The sequence below is a fragment of the Pleuronectes platessa genome, chromosome 14, assembly GCF_947347685.1.
Source record: "Pleuronectes platessa chromosome 14, fPlePla1.1, whole genome shotgun sequence".
NCBI classification, from domain to species: Eukaryota; Metazoa; Chordata; class Actinopteri; order Pleuronectiformes; family Pleuronectidae; genus Pleuronectes; species Pleuronectes platessa.
Genome location: NC_070639.1, coordinates 24055346 through 24078010, shown reverse-complemented (window position 1 = coordinate 24078010; position 22665 = coordinate 24055346). Strand labels below are relative to the sequence as shown.

Here is a 22665-nt window from a genome sequence, read left to right as displayed (position 1 = left end):
CATCTATCATAATAATTCAGGGTTCTTGTAGAAATGCATATATCATTATGTTAATAATTGATTAACGATGTTAAATGATCTTTACCACTTGCAGGCTTCTCTTAGTAATTGTGCAAAATCAAGAGACAATTATTTTGTAATGTTTAAATGTGTAAATCTTATTTTTTGCAAAACCAGTGTCCATGTGATACTAGATTATGGGATGTGACCCTTCACCAACATCTTATTGATGTACTAATACCCACTCTAACAGATCCAATCAGACTGTACACCTGTAAACACTGTTTTGTTATCACATGCATCAGGTGACCTCAAGTCTTCTGTATGTTGTATAATTCAATGACAAGTCACACCTCGGTTTGCAACCTCTGGTAATCCAATAAGAGAGAAGCTCCATCAATACGAGCAGCATCTGTAAACCACACACACACAGACACACACAGACACACACAGACACACACAGACACACACGGACTGTCCGATCCTGTAATCATCTCAAACTGTCCGGTGTGTTAGATTATTCATCAAGGCCGTGCAGCTGCTGTGCCTCCAGGCGTGTTTTCATGAGAGACCCCCCCCCCCGCCTGTCATCTCTGCTTCTGTTTCTACACACACACAGCGCTCGCCATCCATCACACATCAAATAACCTCCGGAGATAAATAATTAGCTTTGCATATCAATAAATTCATTAACATGTACATGACTTAGCGGAACGCGTTCCTCTGCTTAATGCTCTGGACATTTAAAAAGAAAAATGTCGGATTAGTTCATTTCTGTATTTTTAAAGAAACTTTTTGAGCCAAAGTGGACAAACCTGGAAAAGTGCTTTTACAGCATCTCTGAAATGCACCAGAGATGAGGAGAGAGAGAGTGTGAGTGACAGGTTGTCAACCTCCTCTGACATGTGGCCAAAGTGTTTCCTCTCAGCTGCAGAGTCATGAAGAAGAAGGGAAACATCTCCCTCTCTCCCCGTGTGAATTCACAGTTTCATGTGAACTCGTCTCAGAGGAAGGATTAAAATGTCCAGATAGGAGACATTCGACTGGACTGGTGTTCACTGGGAGGGACGTGATGGTGGGAGGGACCTTCACTTGATTAGATCACTGCAGAAAACCTACTGAGACCAACAGAGTTTCTGTCTGTAGATTAAACTAAGATAAAGAAAATGACATTAAAGCAAAGGACAGAGTGTCATGAAGAGAAATGATTGACAGTTTAATTGTTGCCAAGGGAAGAGCTCAAAAAAACATTGTATAATAACAGTCATTACACAGAAGTTACCTCCTCAGGCTTTTATAGCAATTTGCTCTCAGGAACTGGAAATATGTGAAAGGTTCGTTCAGAAGAGGAGGAGGAGGAAGAGGAGGAGGAAGGTGAGGAGGAAGAAGAGGAGGAAGCTGAGGAGGAAGAAGAGGAGGAAGAAGAGGAGGAGGAGAAGAAGAGGAAGAAGTGGAGGAAGAAGAGGAGGAAGAAGAGAGGAGGAAGAAGAAGAGGAAGGGGAGGAGGAAGAAGAGGAGGAAGGTGAGGAGGAAGAAGAGGAGGAAGCTGAGGAGGAAGAAGAGGAGGAAGAAGAGGAGGAGGAAGAAGAAGAAGAGGAAGAAGTGGAGGAAGAAGAGGAGGAAGAAGAGGATGAAGAAGAGAGGAGGAAGAAGAAGAGGAAGGGGAGGAGGAAGAAGAGGAGGAAGGTGAGGAGGAAGAAGAGGAGGAAGAAGAGGAAAAAGCTGAGGAGGAAGAAGAGGAGGAAGAAGAGGAGGAAGGTGAGGAGGAAGAAGAGGAGGAAGACGAGGAGAAAGAAGAGGAGGAAGGTGAGGAGGAGGAAGAGGAGAAAGCTGAGGAGGAAGAAGAGGAGGAAGAAGAGGAGGAAGGTGAGGAGGAAGAAGAGGAGGAAAAAGAGGAGGAAGAAGAGGAGGAAGGTTAGGAGGAAGAAGAGGAGAAAGCTGAGGAGGTAGAAGAGTAGGAAGGTGAGAGGAGGAAGGTGAGAGGAGGAAGGTGAGGAGGAAGAAGAGGAGGAAGAAGAGGAGGAGGAAGAAGAGGAGGAAGGTGAGAGGAGAGTGAATCGGTTGTGAGGCTGAAAAGAGAGAGTTCCCACTTGAGGGCAGAAGCAGCAGAAGAAGAAGACGAGTTGAACAGGTTCAGGATGAAGAGACTTCTTCTCCTCAGTGTTTCTGATGCTGGAGGACGTGTGTGATGTTCTGGAAGCTTCTGACCAGATGATTTTAATCCTCTGACATTAAAACACCTTGGTTTTGTCATTTTATATTCCTGTCCGAAGGTTAAGTGACTTTTTCACCCTCTCTATGAGTGAGTGGATGATTTCAGACACAAGTCAGGTCCGTTTCAGCTGCTGCGTCAGAGACACGTCTAAGAACCCGACCTGGGAATTGAGCAGTTTCATTTCCTTTCCTTACCTTTGGGCCCCGGGGATTTGAACTCACGCTGTTCGATTCCGCGGCTTCATTTACATCTAATTAAAATGAAGGTAGATCTGTGTTCACAGGTCTTGGGTCAGTTTGAGGAAGTGTGTGAAATCTGATCCGCTGGCTCTGCAGGGTTCAATGTGCTGGAGGGTAAAAGCTCGAGGCTTCATCAGTACAACCACCTGAATCTCTGTCCAGGTGCATTGTGGGTAGTGCAGGAAGAAGAACGTGTGGAATATGAAGCTGGGTCTCAACCCGCCCTTACATCCGTCACCTAGCAACAGAGCCTCGGACGACGTATGGTTGATTAAAAACATGGAAGTCGTGTTTTTTTAAATGTGGGTTGTCAGCTGCTCAGTGGAGTGATTCATTTAGAATGAAATGCGTTTTCACGTTCGCTTTCTGCCGCCATCATCGTTACCTCTTAGAGAAACGATGAATCCTGGGACTTGTTGGGCCGAGAAGGATCCAGGTGTGGGAACATGCATGTCCAGGGTAAACACGGGGGGGGGGGGGGGGGGGTGGTGTTACACAACCCATGTGCCGGAGGTGTCCAGTCTGGAGTGTGTTGATGCAGACGGTTGCACTCGAGCTCAAGCTGCTGCTGAGCTGGCCGACTCCTTCCAGAGGGGGGGGGGGACTGGGGGGCTGAAATCAACAACCTGATGTTGGGGTTTTTTTTCTCAAAGTGTGTGAGGGCTGAATCTGTTCATGTTCAGGCAGGGAACTCAGACGTGAGGGATCCGGTCCGGCTGCAGGAGAATCTTCTGATGTGCAGCAGAACTGGTTTCTCTAAAAAAAAAACCTTCATGATACTGGGAGGGAGAGCCACAGGGCAGAGAGAGAGAAAGAGAGAGAGAGAGAGAGACTGCATGAAAAAAACTCTTGCTGTAGGGTTAACCTTTAATCTCAACTCACACACACACACACACACACACACACACACACACACACACACACACACACACACACACACAGATAACACACACACACACAGATAACACACATTATTCTGACACGGTGAACACATCACATAGTCTCTGGTCCAGATCCAGTTTCCTCTGTGACTTTAACTCTGAGACTTGAGATTTCATTAGAAATTCATGTTCTGCCCTAAAAACCTCGTCCACTGGTGCCGCTCGTGTTGTGAATGTGATATTATATAAATGCGTATTGCAGGTTTTGTTGTTGTGTATTTTCTGGATATTATGTCCTTTTTACAGGACATAATTTCCATTAGAAGTGATTTGCTAAGTGCTCTGAATGAATTCTGCTATGAGACCATTGAATGTGTTTGAACCCAGTGGGACAGACTGGACCACGGAGCATGAAGACCAACGTCCCAGCAGATCTGTCCTCCTCTGGTTCTTAGTGGGACAATAAAACAGACAAGAGGACAATCGTCTCAGCAGCTTGACGTGTGTGAGTCGTGGCTGTGTGGGGGGGGGGGGGTCAGTTCTCTGGGTTGACGTGCATCCAGCTGTTTGTTTGAGCGACTCCACGATCTCCCAGCCTGCCATGGACCTGGTTCCTCACCTCATTACAGGGGGCAGGATCTTGGTTTTCTTTGTAAACCCTGGTTCTCTGTGACTGTCCATTGATTTCGATTCTGGTGACGTCCACAGGAAGGAGACGGGAGTGAGTCACCGGCCTCCTGCGATCTCACCCTGACATTAACTCACACTCCTGCTGTGGCTCAGGAGACAAAGTGGAGTTCATCTCAGAAGTGGAACATGTGGAAGTCGCCGTCACATGAGTCACGTGGACCTTTAGGTTCTGACAGGGAGCAGAGGGAGGGGATGTGACCTCCGACCAAAGGCCCAGGGAGAAGAATCCTGAGGTCATTTCAGTTCTATTCTCAGCCACTTAATTCCTCTGGTCTTCATTTCACCAGGAAGCGTCATTCGACCGGCGGTGTCTCATCATTAGGCTTCATGGAGATGCTGAACGTCTCTCCTGGTTTTCATTTGGTTTCCTGTGACGTCGGCTTCATCCTCTCTCCTCCTCCGGCTCGAAACCAAATCAAACCGCAGCAGAGAGACGGATTCTGATTAAAACCTCGTCTCTGAGGTGTCGATGGGATTCGTTCAGGAATAGTTTGCATTTCATTCAGGCTGCGGTGACGTAGCACGAGCAATGTGCTCTCCATTTATTCATTCATCGCTTTAAACTGGACACACTGATGAAACAGTGAGACGTTAACATTTATGAGATTTATGATGATTTATGATTTGCTCAAACAGGGTTCAAGATTCAAGATTCAAGATTTTTATTATCAAATGCACAACAATAACATTAAGCAGTCGCTGGCAGTGAAATGCTTGAGTCACAGGCTCTCTTCTAGCAATGCTTAAGTAATTACTATCTATAAAATAAAATAGAAATAGTATAAAATAGTATAAAATAGAATATCAAAACTTAAAATAGAAATAAAGTTTATATATCTAAATATATATATATAAGCAGCTGAAGAGAAAATAAAACAACAATAGTGCATTTATGTGCAATATGCAAATATGTCACGGTGCTGGTCTGGTGGAATTATTGCAGTTCAGAGGAGTTTAAAAGTCTTATGGCCTGGGGGATGGTTTTAAGTAGTTATCGGTTATAAAAGGTTTATTGATGGATTTCGGTCAGAATGTCCTGCAGCTCTTGTCCATAAGATAACAGGACAGACGGTGGATGGGTGACGGCTCCCTGACCAGTTCAAGAGATAAACAGATGCATTAATAACCATTAACAGATTAATAAATTACAGATGTGAAGCCACAGAAAGTGACGTTACTGACAAGCAGCTCCTCAGAAACTCAGTGGTGATAAATATCAGAGCTGAAGATGCTGAACCTCGGTTGATCTGCTGGAGACACCGAGCTGGAGGAAGAGACGAGGATCAGAGAAGACGAGGATCAAACCTGATTCCTGTCAACGCAGACAAAAACTCTGAAGATCTGAGTCTTCATCATTCTGCTTCATCATATCAGATCATGGTCGGACACGTAGTTCATCCTGGAAGAAGCTTTGTTGACGTAGTTTTTATTCCTGTTGTTCCTCCTCTGCTCTGATTCCTGTGTTGCTGTTATATTCATATTAATTAACATCACAGGTATAAATAATCTGGTCCAGAAGGAAAATGATTTCTCTCCGTCGCTGCCAACGAAACTCATCAGACGATCAGAACTTGTTTCTCCGAGGATTCGACGTCTTCATCTCCATCGCTGCTCTGGATTTTGTTCACGTTGAATTAAACTCTGTCCTGATGCTTCAAATAGAACCGGAGCTTCAAATGTCATGTTTTTAAATTCAATTTAAATGAAAATACACTATTTGATTTAAATGAATTACCATTTAGAAAGAATATGTTATGATGGTGATTACACAATAACTCTGACAACTAATTTTTTTTATAAAATATACTTAATTAGAATTTTTTTTAACCTTTTTCATATTTATGTTTTCAAGGATGTTGTAAAACATGCATAAAATATAGACTTATAAGTATCAGCCTTTATGTCATCAGATTAACACAGATATGTAAACTTTTATTTGACAGATAATAATACAAAATCCAATTAAGTATTAGAAATATTTTACTCCTTAATATCGGAATCGGCTTTGGCCTCCAAATCTCCAGATCGGCCTGAATCTACTTCTTATTATATATCTTAACATTTGTCAAATGAGATAAATCAGATTTCTGATAAATGTGGATCAATACGACAGAATCAAAATGCTGCGACCGTGGGAAAACTTTATCATGTGGAAATCAATCAGATCCATAAAACAGGTTATTGGTTCTATTTTCATTTTTATCTGTTTGTTGTCCTGAACACAGAAGAACGTGTTCCGGGAGCTGAAGCAGAATTCTCGTGTTCTCCTCCCAGCAGCACCGGGTCCCAGCACCGGAGACAGGAAGTGTGTAAATGTGTCAGACAAGGGAGTAATTAGCTAATGAGGATCTGTGTGTGTGTGAGTGACAGACTCGACTGGTCGCTCACAGAAACACGGATCCTAATCGCTGCTGCTCCTTCCTCTCGGATTGAGGACGTTCCTTGTTTTAACATTTTAAATGAGCTCAAAGCAACAGAGACTTTCAAACAACAAACCCACACACACACTCACACACACACACACACTCACACGCACACACACACACACACTTCACACATCATTATTAGGCAATGAATTATTTAATACAGGGACCTCGCAGGCTCCAGGAACTGATGAATCAATGAGAACGTCTGAGCACAAAGTAATAAATAGTCCATTTCAGAGGCTTCACCCATCACAGGCCCATTAACTGAACATGCACCGGCAGTACTTTCCACTTGTTATTTATGCACACACACACACACACACACACACACACACACTGATGCACAGCCTGAGAGTGTGTGTCTGTGTGTGTGAAGCAGGTAAACAGAGGATCATGTTCCTGCCATTACACAACACAGTAGCTGAGGGGGGAGGGGCCTGAGGGCGACAATTAACCAAACCTCAGAAGCTCCTGACTGTGTTTACCTCAGCTGTTCGATTCCTGTTACCGATCCTCCGCTCTCCCCCTCCCCCCCCCCCTCTCTCACACACACACACAGACACAGACACACAATCAGGCATGAGCAACAGTTTGATTATTTCTGAAATAAATGAACGTAGAATCCGTGACACTCTCTCTCTCTCTCTCTCTCTCTCTCTCTCTCTCTCTCTCTCTCTCTGATGGGTCACATTGACGTTGGATTACTCTCGGGATCCGAGCTGCAGACGTGAGACGTGTCGTACAAACACTCATCAGTGTATTGAATTGAAAATGTCTTTTGAAGCTTCTCAGATTTGTCCTCGGAGGTTTTACTCTCTTCTGGACGATAATAATAAAAATAATAAAGAGCCGAAATCACAAGTGAACATGAAACTCACAAACAATCAGAGTATATTATTAACCCGTCTCTTCTCTCTCCTCTCTCCTCGCAGACAGTAACTTTGTTCTGGGGAACGCTCAGGTCCAGTCCCTCTACCCCATCGTGTACTGCTCGGACGGGTTCTGTGAGCTCACCGGCTACGCCCGCGCCGAGCTCATGCAGAAGAGCTGCGCGTGTCACTTCCTGTACGGCCCGGAAACCAGCGACCGCTCCACGGCTCAGATCCAAGGAGCCCTGGACGAGAGGAAGGAGTTCAAGACCGAGCTGGTGTTCTACAAGAAGGAAGGTGAGACCAGCAGAAGTCTAAGTGCTCGTTTGTGGATCTGCTGTTACTTTAAGTTTTGCAGAAACATGCGTTGTGTAACCGTGTACAACGACATTTCCAGCTCACGCACTCATGCTGTGACCCACAATGTATTTACCGTCCATGCAGACAGTCAGACCTGTTGGTTCCAGCTGAGCAGGAACCTGCAGCTGACCTGTTGTGTTATTCTCTCTCATGTGAGAACTTATCTTTCCCTCTTGTATCTGTTACTCGTGAGTGTGTGTTTTATTTATAAAGCACATTTGATACACTAATAGATTCATGGTACACAGGGACATTAAAAACAACCCTGAGGCCAAATTATTAATCTATAATCCATCTATAATCAATTAAAAATCAGCTCCAATATTTAACTTTCATGGAAACAGGTTTAGTAGTTTTAATATGATCCTGCTGACAGACAATCAGCTGGTGGAGATAATTCACGTGTTCACATCTGACTCTCGTTCTTTAACAGTTGAAAGAGCTTTTTTCTCACAATAGCAGCTTCATGAATTTCAACACAGTCAATCACATGTTTCATCAGAACAAAGAATCCTTAAAGGTAAAGAAATGGTAGAAAACCAGTTTGAAGCTCAGAGGCTGCAGGAGAAGTTTCCTCTCTGGAGTTTGTTCAGATCTTCAGGAGGAGCCGAGGGAAGAGAAGTGAAAACCCGGAGAAAGAGAAATCCTGAAGGAGCAGAGTGAATAAAGAGCTGAGAGAAGAAGAACCTCTCATTCATCCGCTCTTTATTAATTATTGATAAGTGAAAGCTGTGGTGAATGATGTGTGTGGAGAGCGAGGAGCGAGGAGGTGAGGAGGAGTCACATGTGACCTGAGTTAGAATCCTGTTCTGCAGACGGACAGAAAACAAACACACACATCACAAAGGAGAAGGTTGGAATCAGCTTTAGAGCTTTTTCCCTCCGGGGGAACGAGGAGGAAGAATAAACACATTCATATCCAGTTCTCTCTCTCTGACGCCTCGGGCTCACTTTTAAAATTGCATTTGAGTAGACGCTCATATTCATATCAACAGGATTTACTGTACAACACGAGACATCTGGCTTCAGCTGCTCTTTTCATAACGAGGTCGATAAATACACACGACAAACACACACTCTGAAAAGCACTGGATCAAGTGCTGATGGTGTTTCGCTCGTTAAAGTCAGTCAAATGCAATTCAGCTGCATTATTATTTATTATAATAAGTACTTTTTAAGCTAATATTATGATAAACTGTGTTGGTTTAGAACGTTTATTAAGATTTATATGTTATATTAAGGAGAGCGTGTATCAAGAGTATTAAATAAAACATATTGTCCTAATTTAAATTTAGTCTTATGAAGAAGTTTCTTGTTGTTCTTCTCATGTTCTCATCAAACCACACAGATTTTGTACTTTTAAACTTTCAGACGTGTACAAATACACAGAAAGTAAACACACAACACAGATAGTGGGCTCTAATGTTGTACTTATACTGTCTGAGCTTCATCTTCTGAAAGGAAACGTGTTCTGCTCATACTCAGGATGTGTTCCATCGAGATTACACAGAATCAACTTCACAGATTATTATAGAACTTGTTGGACCAAGAAGAAGAATTTTACTTTCGGTTAATTTAACATTTTTCAACGATTTCTCATAAAATAATTTGTGGATCTAAATATTATTTGTTGCAGATCCAAATAGAAATGTGGATCTAGTGAATTTAAATATGTTTTTCTAGAGGAACATTGAGTTTTGGTGGAAACATGAACTCGACTGAGTGACTTTCTAGTTTCCATCTTTTCTCTTCTTGTCTTTTCTCCGTCCACGTGTTCCTGTTCAGAGTCTGTTCGGCTACTGGTGAAATTAAAATCTCCCTATCACATTAATAACAATATGCTCCAATGAATGAATATTAATCCACATATATCACCAACAGGTTTCCCTCCTTTATTAGTTATTCATGTGGAGGCAGAGCAGACGTTAAACTGTCTCTGTTTCCCACCGGGTTCCAGTCAAAGGGACAAATCCTCCATATGAGATGTTTGTATCGTTAATCCTCCGCCCGCTTCCCGAGACGCATCGTGAACACACATGATCCACCGGCGGCTCGAGTCCCAGGAAACCGCCGGCCGTACACGAAGCGCAGCTCATGGTGTCACGGGTCGGAGATTAAAGCTGAGTAACACAAAACCAAAGCAGCTGGTTTCACTGGGATTCCATGTGTTTATGCAGCAGCCAGCAGGGGTCACTGGTTCTGACTCATCCTCATATTTATGAGTCCCAGTTTGTATTTGTACCGGCAGCAGAGAAAAGACCAAAATAAGAAGGAATCAGTTCAACACGTTTATTCATGTGTTTCACTGAGAGACTTGATCCCTGGTCCCAGTGAACACGTGAGTCAGGCCCACACACCCTGACCTCACTGACCCCAGTTGAATACACACACGACTGTGTCAGGTTCCTCGTCAGGTTCCAGGTCAGGTTCCTCGTCAGGTTCCACGTCAGGTTCCAGGTCAGGTTCCAGGTCAGGTTCCAATTCAGGTTCCACGTCAGGTTCCAGGTCAGGTTCCTCGTCAGGTTCCAGGTCAGGTTCCAAGTCAGGTTCCACGTCAGGTTCCAGGTCAGGTTCCAGGTCAGGTTCCAATTCAGGTTCCTCGTCAGGTTCCTCGTCAGGTTCCAGGTCAGGTTCCAATTCAGGTTCCAGGTCAGGTTCCTCGTCAGGTTCCAGGTCAGGTTCCAAGTCAGGTTCCACGTCAGGTTCCAGGTCAGGTTCCAGGTCAGGTTCCACGTCAGGTTCCTCGTCAGGTTCCAGGTCAGGTTCCAGGTCAGGTTCCTCGTCAGGTCCCACGTCAGGTTCCACGTCAGGTTCCAGGTCAGGTTCCACGTCAGGTTCCTCGTCAGGTTCCAGGTCAGGTTCCAGGTCAGGTTCCACGTCAGGTTCCACGTCAGGTTCCAGGTCAGGTTCCACGTCAGGTTCCACGTCAGGTTCCACGTCAGGTTCCACGTCAGGTTCCACGTCAGGTTCCACGTCAGGTTCCACGTCAGGTTCCACGTCAGGTTCCTCGTCAGGTTCCAGGTCAGGTTCCACGTCAGGTTCCACGTCAGGTTCCAGGTCAGGTTCCACGTCAGGTTCCACGTCAGGTTCCACGTCAGGTTCCACGTCAGGTTCCACGTCAGGTTCCAGGTCAGGTTCCACGTCAGGTTCCAGGTCAGGTTCCAGGTCAGGTTCCACGTCAGGTTCCTCGTCAGGTTCCAGGTCAGGTTCCAGGTCAGGTTCCTCGTCAGGTCCCACGTCAGGTTCCACGTCAGGTTCCAGGTCAGGTTCCACGTCAGGTTCCTCGTCAGGTTCCAGGTCAGGTTCCAGGTCAGGTTCCACGTCAGGTTCCACGTCAGGTTCCAGGTCAGGTTCCACGTCAGGTTCCACGTCAGGTTCCACGTCAGGTTCCACGTCAGGTTCCAGGTCAGGTTCCAGGTCAGGTTCCACGTCAGGTTCCACGTCAGGTTCCTCGTCAGGTTCCAGGTCAGGTTCCACGTCAGGTTCCACGTCAGGTTCCAGGTCAGGTTCCACGTCAGGTTCCACGTCAGGTTCCACGTCAGGTTCCACGTCAGGTTCCACGTCAGGTTCCACGTCAGGTTCCAGGTCAGGTTCCACGTCAGGTTCCACGTCAGGTTCCACGTCAGGTTCCACGTCAGGTTCCACGTCAGGTTCCACGTCAGGTTCCAGGTCAGGTTCCACGTCAGGTTCCACGTCAGGTTCCACGTCAGGTTCCAGGTCAGGTTCCACTTCAGGTTCCACGTCAGGTTCCACGTCAGGTTCCACGTCAGGTTCCTCGTCAGGTTCCTCGTCAGGTTCCAGGTCAGGTTCCAGGTCAGGTTCCACGTCAGGTTCCTCGTCAGGTTCCTCGTCAGGTTCCACGTCAGGTTCCTCGTCAGGTTCCAGGTCAGGTTCCACGTCAGGTTCCACGTCAGGTCCCACGTCAGGTTCCACGTCAGGTTCCAGGTCAGGTTCCACGTCAGGTTCCAGGTCAGGTTCCTCGTCAGGTCCCACGTCAGGTTCCAGGTCAGGTTCCTCGTCAGGTTCCACGTCAGGTTCCACTTCAGGTTCCACGTCAGGTTCCACGTCAGGTTCCACGTCAGGTTCCTCGTCAGGTTCCTCGTCAGGTTCCAGGTCAGGTTCCAGGTCAGGTTCCACGTCAGGTTCCTCGTCAGATTCCAGGTCAGGTTCCACGTCAGGTTCCTCGTCAGGTTCCAGGTCAGGTTCCAGGTCAGGTTCCACGTCAGGTTCCAGGTCAGGTTCCACGTCAGGTTCCTCGTCAGGTTCCACGTCAGGTTCCACGTCAGGTTCCACGTCAGGTTCCTCGTCAGGTTCCAGGTCAGGTTCCACGTCAGGTTCCACGTCAGGTTCCACGTCAGGTTCCACGTCAGGTTCCTCGTCAGGTTCCAGGTCAGGTTCCACGTCAGGTTCCAGGTCAGGTTCCACTTCAGGTTCCACGTCAGGTTCCTCATCAGGTTCCACGTCAGGTTCCACGTCAGGTTCCACTTCAGGTTCAACGTCAGGTTCCTCGTCAGGTTCCACGTCAGGTTCCACGTCAGGTTCCACTTCAGGTTCCACGTCAGGTTCCTCATCAGGTTCCACGTCAGGTTCCACGTCAGGTTCCACTTCAGGTTCAACGTCAGGTTCCTCGTCAGGTTCCACGTCAGGTTCCACGTCAGGTTCCACTTCAGGTTCAACTTCAGGTTCCACGTCAGGTTCCACTTCAGGTTCCACGTCAGGTTCCACTTCAGGTTCCACGTCAGGTTCCACTTCAGGTTCCTCGTCAGGTTCCAGGTCAGGTTCCACTTCAGGTTCCACGTCAGGTTCCACTTCAGGTTCCACTTCAGGTTCCACGTCAGGTTCCACGTCAGGTTCCAGGTCAGGTTCCAGGTCAGGTTCCTCATCAGGTTCCAGGTCAGGTTCCACGTCAGGTTCCTCATCAGGTTCCAGGTCAGGTTCCAGGTCAGGTTCCTCATCAGGTTCCAGGTCAGGTTCCAGGTCAGGTTCCTCATCAGGTTCCAGGTCAGGTTCCACGTCAGGTTCCTCATCAGGTTCCAGGTCAGGTTCCAGGAGACAGAAAACAGTCGAGAAGAACGTCCACTGTTTGTCCACATCTCTGATCTACATGAAAAACCTTTGTTTAGATGTTTTTATTATTGGATGTTTGTATTATAGGATGTTTAGATGTTTGTATGTTTAGATGTTTGTATTATTGGATGTTTAGATGTTTGTATTATTGGATGTTTGGATGTTTGTATTATTGGATGTTTGGATGTTTGTATTATTGGATGTATTATGAAACCTGTTCAGACTCAGATCATGAACCTCATCCATCGAACCAGCTTCTCCTCTGTCTCCACGCTCACATTTCAGTTTTTCAGTGAAATGTCTCAAAACCTAATGAAACCGATTCTCATGGAACTCGTGAGGTTGTTAGAGTCGAGGTGTCTCGTTCTCTCTCCTCTGTCGCTGAAGGACGATCAACAGTTTCTAATTATGAGTTAATCAGTGGCACATTGTGTTAGTCTGTAAAAATCCATTAGGACTGAACACATCTGATCTAATTATGAACACGTATGATGTTTCCATCGCTGGTTGTTATTTACAGTGGATTCATTCCTCAGTGGAACCAGAAGGACAGAGACCATGTCTGTCTGTGTGTGTCTCTGCAGGTTCACAGTTCTGGTGTCTCCTGGACATCGTGCCCATCAAGAATGAGAAGGGTGAAGTGGTTCTGTACCTCGTGTCCCACAAAGACATCTCGGACAAGAAGAAGGACCATGATCCAGAACACGGACCCGACACCGGTGAGTTTAGAGACATCGTCCTGCTCACTGCTCTGCTGGTGGACGAGGAGACAAATGTCTTCAGGCTCATTGTCCTTAACGTCCTGTGATCTCCACCTGAGGTTTGTCCAAACGCCAAACTCACTAAGTCACCACCGAGCCTCAGGGGACTTCTAGAAACTTAAACCTGAAATCATATCCATGGATGAGGTATAAATAACCTACCATATTTATTTAGAGGGCCACTTTTTTAGATTATTTATGATTAATATCGTTAGAGCATGAAATCAAACAAACACATTAACACGTTGATGTCACAGATCGATTTCTGAAGAAGTCGAGAGCTGAATTCCAGAGACTGAGGCTGTTGTTATATATTAAGTAATAACTAAAATGTTAAAAGGAGAAAAGATGAAATACCTGATTCTAAATTGTCAAATATTTAATATCAAAAGCTCCTTGAACAAAGGAACAGTTTCCTCTAATACCTGCCGACCACAGATTATTATGTATAACATTCACAGATTCAAATAAATCATCTTCTGACTCATGACTCATCTTCGCTGAGGAGCTGGAACATGATTATTATCAGAGAAGAATTCCACGTGCACGGTTTTGTCTCCAGCTGTGAAGAGTCACAACAGCTTCCTGTGTTTCTGGCAAACGACGATTAAGCGTCTATTAATAATTTGAATGGCTCTTATCTTTTCCATCTGTCAGCCTGCGTCTTCTCCCCGGTGTGAATCTCAGCCTGATTAAATAAATGCCTGTTTGAAAAATTACATTGATATGAATGAGTGCCTCTAATAAAGTGCACGTGGCGACACATAACGAGTCTGTCAGAGATAAACACACGTTTCATCATCGGCTGTGAAATGTGCAGAGACTTGAGGGAAGAGGTCTCTGTTGAAATGATCGAGTCAATTAGAGGCAGTGAGGAATTAACTGATGCTGGAAATATGTAAATATACAGATGTTGGGGACGTAATAAATACATCTCATGAAACGATAAATGAAAACATCAGTTTGATCGAAGTAAACAAACTTCTGGATTCATGAGCTCAGAGCGAATCGGCTCGAGGCGTCTCAGTCGATTCTGAAACGACTGAGACAAATTCTCACTGTTCACATTTAACATTCACTGTTTATCTGCCTGTTGCCAGAAATTAATTTTTAATAGAATCTGACCAACAGACACATATTTAACTCGTGAATCTGTTGCTGCATTTTTTCTTCTTTCCGCACAAATTATTGATTTGATTCTCCATCAGGATCGTTTTGCCTCGAGTTGTTTTCACACGCCGGTGAGAACAGATTTTTAAATAACTCACACGTGTCACTGAAGGTTTGTGTTAAACTTCACTTCCTGTTGTTAAACCTCACGATCCTGAAGCAACACAACACCTCTGACCTCCAGGGGGCGAAGCGGAGTAATCAAGCCTCCTTAGATCAAGCAGGATGTTTAAATCTTTAGTTTTTTTTTGATTTGCTGTCACCTCATGGAAAGCACTTATGTGATTCCCCCCCCCCCCCCTCAGGTCTCTTATCACTTAGCTGTGGAAATGATTGAAGTCGCCTTTCCTTCTCTGCGTTTCATAAACATAACAAGTTATTAAATTTCACTTTACATCGAGTTCTGTGCACGAGGAGACAAACAATGAAAGAAAGAAGGTTCCAGATGTTTCTGTTTTCCAGATCGATAACTGTTCATGTTCACGTTTCAGTCGAAGGAACCGTGAGAGGAAACTGAAAGAGGGAGAAAGTGACAGGTGGAGAATGAGAGGAGGGAAAGAGTTTGACTTTTCTAGTGAGACGAGTTCGATTCAAACAAACTCACTCAGCTGTCGACCGGCTCCACGTCTCAGTTATTTTATTAAACACTGAACCGTTTGGTGAGATCGACTCGGAGTGAAGAGGCTGGCGACTCGTTCTGGATCCGACTCAGTGAAGATCTGAATTCTGTTCAAACAGAGAAACTGTCCAGATAAACAATCCTTTCAGAATCAGACTGAGATTCACTAAGACTCACACACGCTGGGTTTAATACAGAGATTTTAAAAGTGCAGATTTTAAACTCTTTAACTTGAGTCTTACTTCACACATGCTCACTGTTGATTTGTGTAGTGAACTTGCACCAGAAACAACAACAACATCAACAACAACAACATATATCTCAGGTGTTTGACAGATGGTTAAATGTTTGAAGTCATTTTTGTGACATCATGTTGCTGACAGAGACAGAAGGAAATGTAAAGTGGAATCAACGAGAAGAAGGAAGAAGATTTTCTATCTGGTTTCACGACTTCTGGAATCTACCTTGTGTGTTTCTGAGCCTGCAGAGATTTCAGATTGAGTCTCACCTGCATGTTGATGACTTAACTTCATTAATTATGATATTTAATCTTCGTTACAGGAGAGTGTAGATCCTACAGAAACACCAAGGCAGATCAGAGTCAAATATTTAAACATAAACTTGGATCAACAGCTGCACGTGAGACTATCACAGAGAGAAGCAGTCCAGCATGTTAACAAAGAGCTGAGTCATCATCACGTGTGTCTTCTCACTGAGACACTTGATGCTCAGACTTGAGTTTAATGATGTGGAACAAGTCACATGTCCAGTTTTCTCTGCTCGACCTTCATCGCTCACCTGTCAACGTCTCCAGCTTGAGAGAAGCTGCTGTTTGATGAGGACTCTGGTTTCCAACCCTGTGATGTTGTAGTTTGAATTGTGTCTGAGCTCAGTCTCCCCCCCCCCCCCCCCCCCCCCCCCCCCCACAGACGAGGAGACGGGGCTGGAGGTGCACCAGGTGACTCGCCCTCCGAGCTTCAACAGCCACCGGCGCCGCAGCCGAGCCGTCCTGTACCACCTGTCAGGACACCTGCAGAAACAAGACAAGAGCAAACTGAAGATCAACAACGTGAGTGTCTGAATGTTTCAATGTTTCAGTGAGCAGCTCGTTAGTGTTTCTCTTCACGTCCCGTTTAAACACAAGCTCAAATTCATAAGTTTACGACTATAAAGATAATGAGTTTTCTGCTGTTTATTTGTTTCACTCAGATAAAATCGAGGTCATAACGTTCAGCGTTGATTCGATGTCACGGTCGTTCTGAAGTGTCAGATCATTTTTGTGATGATGTTAAATTACAGTATTTGACTGATTGAGTCGACTCACTAATATAAACAGTGTGAAAAAATAAGTAACGGTGAAAAGTAACAACAAGAAACTGAGTTTTATTATGCTCATTACAGGATTCACTGCACATCTGATGATTCCACTGCATTAACGCTGAGCTACGTGCAAACAGGAACCTAATTATCCATTTAAACTATTTCCCAGATTGACTCATTAAATCTCTCCTGAGTTATAAAAACATATTCTCACATCATTCTCTGCTTGTATTTCATTAAACTGTGCAATATAAAGAAGTTAAGTTAACACCCAGTTTATGGCTGCTTCATCAAACTAAATGAAAAAATGAAAATCCAGTGAAAAGTTCTTAATTGAAGTAGATTTTCCTCACCCTGTGATCTCGTCCCTGTCTCAGAACATGTTCGGGGACAAGCCTCCGATCCCGGAGTACAAAGTAGCCGCCATCCAGAAGTCCCGCTTCATCCTCCTGCACTACGGGACCTTCAAGGCCGGCTGGGACTGGTTGATCCTGCTGGCGACCTTCTACGTGGCCGTCACCGTGCCCTACAACGTGTGCTTCACCGTGGTGGGGGGGCGGGAGGACGGCGGCAGCACCGGCGGCAGCAGCTTCCCCCGGAGCCCCCCCAGCGTCAGCGACATCCTGGTGGAGATCCTGTTTATTCTGGGTGAGAGTTTTTAAATCTACAGCTGAACCCGAAGGTCCAATCATGAGGTTCACACATGAACAACAGATGTGTAAGAGCACAGAACATCTGGAGGGGGGGGGGGGGTCTGTCGAGGGCACATCGACACTGACCTTCATCACCAAGAACTCTCTTCACATCTTCTCCTTGTGTGGCTCCACTTTTCCATGCTGAGATATTTGTGTTCTTTTTGTGTTTATTTGTTTCTTTATCTGTCGCGTGTTAGAATCATCGTCAAAGTGATGAATCCTCCAGACGATCTCCTGCTGGTTCTCACATGATCTCACTCAGACATTAAGTTCTCACTCAGCTCCTCAGGAGAAGGTCTGGAGATCAGTCAGTCCAGGTCAGGACTGGAAGCAGCTTTAATATCACTAGATCTGGATTTTTCTCTATCACCACATTGCACAAACTCATAAATGTCTCTTAAACATGTCTGAATATCTTTATTAGGATCTTTTAACTAATCTCTCCATGAAATCACAATATTAAAGGAAGTGATTCTGGATTCACATCAAACATTTAATGAGATCTTTCCCGACCCGTCCTCTTTTTTATCTTTCCTACGATCAAACAATCAAACACGAGGTTTTAAAATCCCCTCGTGTTCAAACACACGTTCAAGCTTCTGTTTGATGAGTTTTCCTTTTTTCCAACGTCAGTAATTAACACGACTTAGTGACCGAGACATTCGCCCGTCTGCTCCTCGTCCAGCTTCCCCGACGGGAACTCAATAAAAAGCTTTTCTCTGAGCGGCTCATCGCTCGTGATGAGGTCGTTGAAGGTTTTAATGACGCGTCGTCTGAGCTCAACACGTCTGTTTGTTCCCGTCTGTAGGAAACAGTGAACACGAGCTCGCCATCAATAAACCTCCTGCAATGAAATGATATGAGCCACACGCAGTCAAAAGGCCGACGCCCCCCCCCCCCCCCCCCCACCAGTCAATATTTCATTTGTTAGAAGTAAACAGGCCGGTGGGTTCATCAATACGTTCGATGGTGGATTTAAAACCTGGTGTCACGTCCGATTCTTCATTAACTTCTGTTGATTCGCTGCTTTTAATGAATGAATTAAAACTTTTATTAAGACCTGGAAAATGATATTTTCACATAATCCTGCTGACAAACAAACAAACAAACCAACAGACAGGTTCTCGAGAAGCAGGAGAAATGTGACTGGGAAGCTCAGAGATGTGTTGGGACCATTAAACAAATGAGACAATAAAACCAGTCTGAGATCACTTGTTGACTTTTCAAATCAGGCCTGAACGTTCACTTGTATATTCTGAGACTTTAACGGTTTAGAATCCATTTGTGTCCGTTGTCTTTGTCGCTGTGTGATGATCATGTGACAGTTCTCACTTCCTGTCGCGGTGCTAACCCCTGCTGTCGCCCCCTGCTGTTTGTTGTCGCCCCCTGCAGACATTGTGCTGAACTTTCGAACCACTTTTGTGAGCACGTCGGGTCAGGTCGTGTACGACGCCCGCTCCATCTGCGTTCACTACGTCACCACCTGGCTCTTTGTCGATCTCATTGCCGCCCTGCCCTTTGACCTGCTGTATGCTTTCAACGTCAGCGTGGTGAGTCTCCTCTGTGTGTGTGTGTGTGTGTGTGTGTGTGTTTGCATGATCACAGACAAACAACGTGTGACCGATTGAAGAGTTTGTGACTAATCAAGCTTCTGAATTCACCTCATATGTGTGAGTGTTTCTCCAGAGAGAGAGAGAGAAACACTCTGTCTCCTGCTGCTCCTCATGAACCGGCCGGCCAGCCGAACTCCCAGGAGGAGAAATCAATGTTTTCATGTCTCTGATTCTCGTGTGGATTCATTTCATCAACTGTTTCTCCTCAGACAAACAAACGATGCTCAGCTAAATCTGGTGTTAGTGCACAAGCTGCTGCAGGTCTTTGTTTTCCTCAGGATCCGGCTGCGTAAAATCACACGACTGGTTTCTAAATCCTAGTTCAGAGCCTGCATGTGTGTGTGTGTGTGTGTGTGTGTGACCAGATGTGTTGTGTGTCTCCACCTGTCCCTGCAGTACTTCGGGGTCCACCTGCTGAAGACGGTGCGGCTGCTGCGGCTGCTGCGGCTGCTGCAGAAGCTGGAGCGCTACTCCCAGTACAGCGCGGTGGTGCTGACGCTGCTCATGTCCATGTTCGCGCTGCTCGCCCACTGGATGGCCTGCGTCTGGTACTTCATCGGCCGCAAGGAGATCGAGAGCCCGGGCTCCTGGGATATCGGTCAGTAACATTCAAGATTCAAGATTCAAGATTCAAGAGTTTTATTTTCAAATGCACAACAACAACATTAAGCAGTCGCTGGCAGTGAAATGCTTGAGTCACAGACTCTCTTCTAGCAATGCTCAGGTAAGTACAACCTAAAAAATAAAATAGAATATCAACATTTAAAATAGAAAATAAAATATATATATCTAAATAAATATATATACAGATGAAGAGAGAAATAAGATAAAACAACAATAGTGCAATTTGTGCAATAGGGCAAATATGCAAATATGCCACGGTACTGGTTTGGTGGAGTAAGTAAGTAAGAACCTTCCACCAGGCACAGTGTGAGAAGTACTTGTACTCAGCTGCTGAAGTAACTGTACCTGTGTACTACACGACTGTACTCAGGCTGTGTACCATTCCTTTTAATATCTTCAAGTGCTTTTCATTTCTTCTACTTTTACATTCCGTTCCCATTTCCTCCGTGTGAAGATCTTTTATTGTCCGGTTTTGTTTTCTAGTAACTGTCCTGCTCCCATGTTGTGCTTCACTGTTACTTCTCTCTCTCTCCATGTGTTTCCTCTTTGTGTCCTCTCGCTCGCTGAGTCGTCCTCCGTCCGTCTCCCTCATCGATCCGTCCACAGCGGCCCATCGTTGTCCTTTCAGCAAACCACATAACGACTGGAGTCAATTCACGTCCCTCAATTTAACATTTAGAGAGATGAGCGGAATCCAGGGGACGACGAGACAGTCTGACCTTAACTGACCTTAACGGCTGTGATTAACAACACAGCTCTGATATCGGCTTCTCCATACGTTTGACTGCTCCGTCTGTCTCTCAGCTCGTTACTGCCCCCGATGGAGCTATGGTTGTTTTACGAGCCACAGTGGACAGAGGGGGACAGAAGAGGACAGGAGAGGACAGGAGAGGACAGGAGAAGAGGACAGACACGTGGATATTACATGTTGTTGTTGGACAGACTTCAGGTTTCCACATGAAGCATTTGACCCTTAGAGGCCTTCAACCGTTAGATGGTGTTACAGGATCCGGCTGCAGAGCCAAAACAAACACACAGTCCACATCTTCAATTCTTTAGATCCAGATTTTTGAAAACTAACACAAGGGCAGAAAAATATCTCACACTCCTCAGAGCAGAGAAGCATCTGAACGTTTAATGAAAACTGAAACTTCTGGAATAAGATTAAAAAAATGGATCCACTTTAAAAAAAACTCACAGAATCTGAAGTTATTTGATGTAACAACAAAGTAAACTATGTTCATGTTTCATCTGTAGTGGATTTGACTTCAACACAAACTGGTTTTGTGTGTAACTCCTGGTGTGACGCTGGTGTGAGGTTGTAGAAAGCAGATGATCAGGACCATGGAGAGCTCCCACTAATTCAGTCAGTTCTGCTCCACTGAGACATCAGCACCTTGGACAGAGAAAATAATCATAACATCTGTAGTTATGAGTCTTTATTTATGAAGCTCTTCTAAATAAAAGACACACAAGTAAGATTTAAACATAATAATAAAAGAAAGAGTAAAAACACTAACATTTAATAAAGACAAACCTTTAAAAAGTAAAATCAACACAAGACTCTAGAAGGTTTGAATTAAAGGAAGCTACTGGAAAATCCTTCCCAGCGTTAAACAGTTTCAATACCCAGGATTTACATGTGATGTAAACTTACTTTACAAACTCGAGTGACTTTACAGTAAAGTTTGTCTGAGACTCAGTTCTGCATAGTTGACAATATGACGCAGGATGAGCTGCAGCAACACAACATTTAAAATCTGCTATAAACTCACTTTTTGTGAAGGTGATTTCCAGAGAACAACTTCTTTAGAAAATGTGTTGTTGTTGTAGGTAAATAAAGAATTATACATATTGTAAAATATTCTGGGTAAACACTCTAAATTCCCAGTTGAAAGCCCCCCCCCCCCTCAGTGATTCCCTCCACGTCCCCTCTTGTGTTTCATGTTGTGTGTTGGGAAGTCGGCTCCTGTGGGTGACGGAGGTTAAGTTGTGCTAATGATGAAGTAATTAGGAAACTACTCAGGTGTTAAATCCTCTAATGTTGTTGGTTTAGCTGCTGGAGTGGGACTCTGCTCCCAGCTCCTCTGTCAGCTCTGCTTATTGATGCTGCCAGGCCGGTCTGCACTGAGAACACACAACACAGACACACACACAGACACACACCCAAGGTCAGAGCTGGAATGTTTGATGCAAGGGATCAATGAGCAGATTCATCCTTATTGTATTATTCATACTCCCCAGTCTTGCCGTCTCTCTCTTCCTGACTCGGCCTCCGGCGGCTCGTCTGGGCTTCACTTCTCCACTCGTCTACTCACAAACACTGTTTCTCATTTCATCCCTCGCTTCCTCCTCTCTGCCCTGCCTCCTTATGTCCTCCATCCTCGGCCCCTTCTCTTGTTTTCCTTCCTCCCTTCCTCTAAAGCTGAGCTGCTGTCTTGGTACTTGTAGTGCAGCTCAGTGAGATCAAGTCATCGAATGATTGTTAAAGAAAATGTGGAGTTTTATTTTATCTCTTAATCTGGATGCACGGACTCGTTCACAGCTTCAGAGTCGAGGTTTCTTTGGTTAAGATGAGAATGTTCCAGGGAAATTATTATCTGGTTTGTTAAACTGACATTATGGATCAGCAGAATGAGTAAAGTCTAAAAACTCGGATCTTAGTGCCTCCAGAACTTGTATTCTTCGGATATAATAGAATCTATAGCTGCTGCAGAAATGAAGAGGAATAAAAACCCCTCGGTATTTCACCAGGAGGTGAACGGAGCAGAACATATTCAGCTGTAAACGGTCTCCAGGAGAAGTTCTGTGCTCCGGTGATAACATGCCTCAGTGCAGGGGAAATAAAAAAAGGATTTTCTATATTAACGTCTCCCACTGTTTATCTCCCTCTCCCTCAGGCTGGCTCCACGAGCTGGCCAAGCGTCTGGGTACCCCGTACTTCCTGTCCCCGCTGGCGGCGCTGGTGCCCTCGGCCGCCGCCGGCCTCCCGGCCAACAGCAGCAACAGCAGCGGCAGCCACTGGGGCGTGTCGGGGTCAGAGGTCGGCGGCCCGGCCTCCTGGAACTCCAGCCAGTATTATGGAAACGTGTCGGGGGGGGAGGCCGTGTCGGGGG

At 45.2% G+C, this 22665-nt stretch overlaps 1 protein-coding gene across 1 annotated transcript in view; it reads left to right on the top strand.

The window, feature by feature from the left end:
- kcnh3 (potassium voltage-gated channel, subfamily H (eag-related), member 3) overlaps positions 1-22665 on the top strand; it is a 91147-nt gene that overhangs the window by 51696 nt on the left and 16786 nt on the right. Inside the window, 7 exon segments of the mRNA XM_053440428.1 lie at positions 7384-7617; positions 13332-13466; positions 16227-16366; positions 16995-17265; positions 18705-18862; positions 19322-19523; positions 22450-22664. Of these exon segments, the coding sequence (XP_053296403.1) occupies positions 7384-7617; positions 13332-13466; positions 16227-16366; positions 16995-17265; positions 18705-18862; positions 19322-19523; positions 22450-22664 (1355 nt within the window).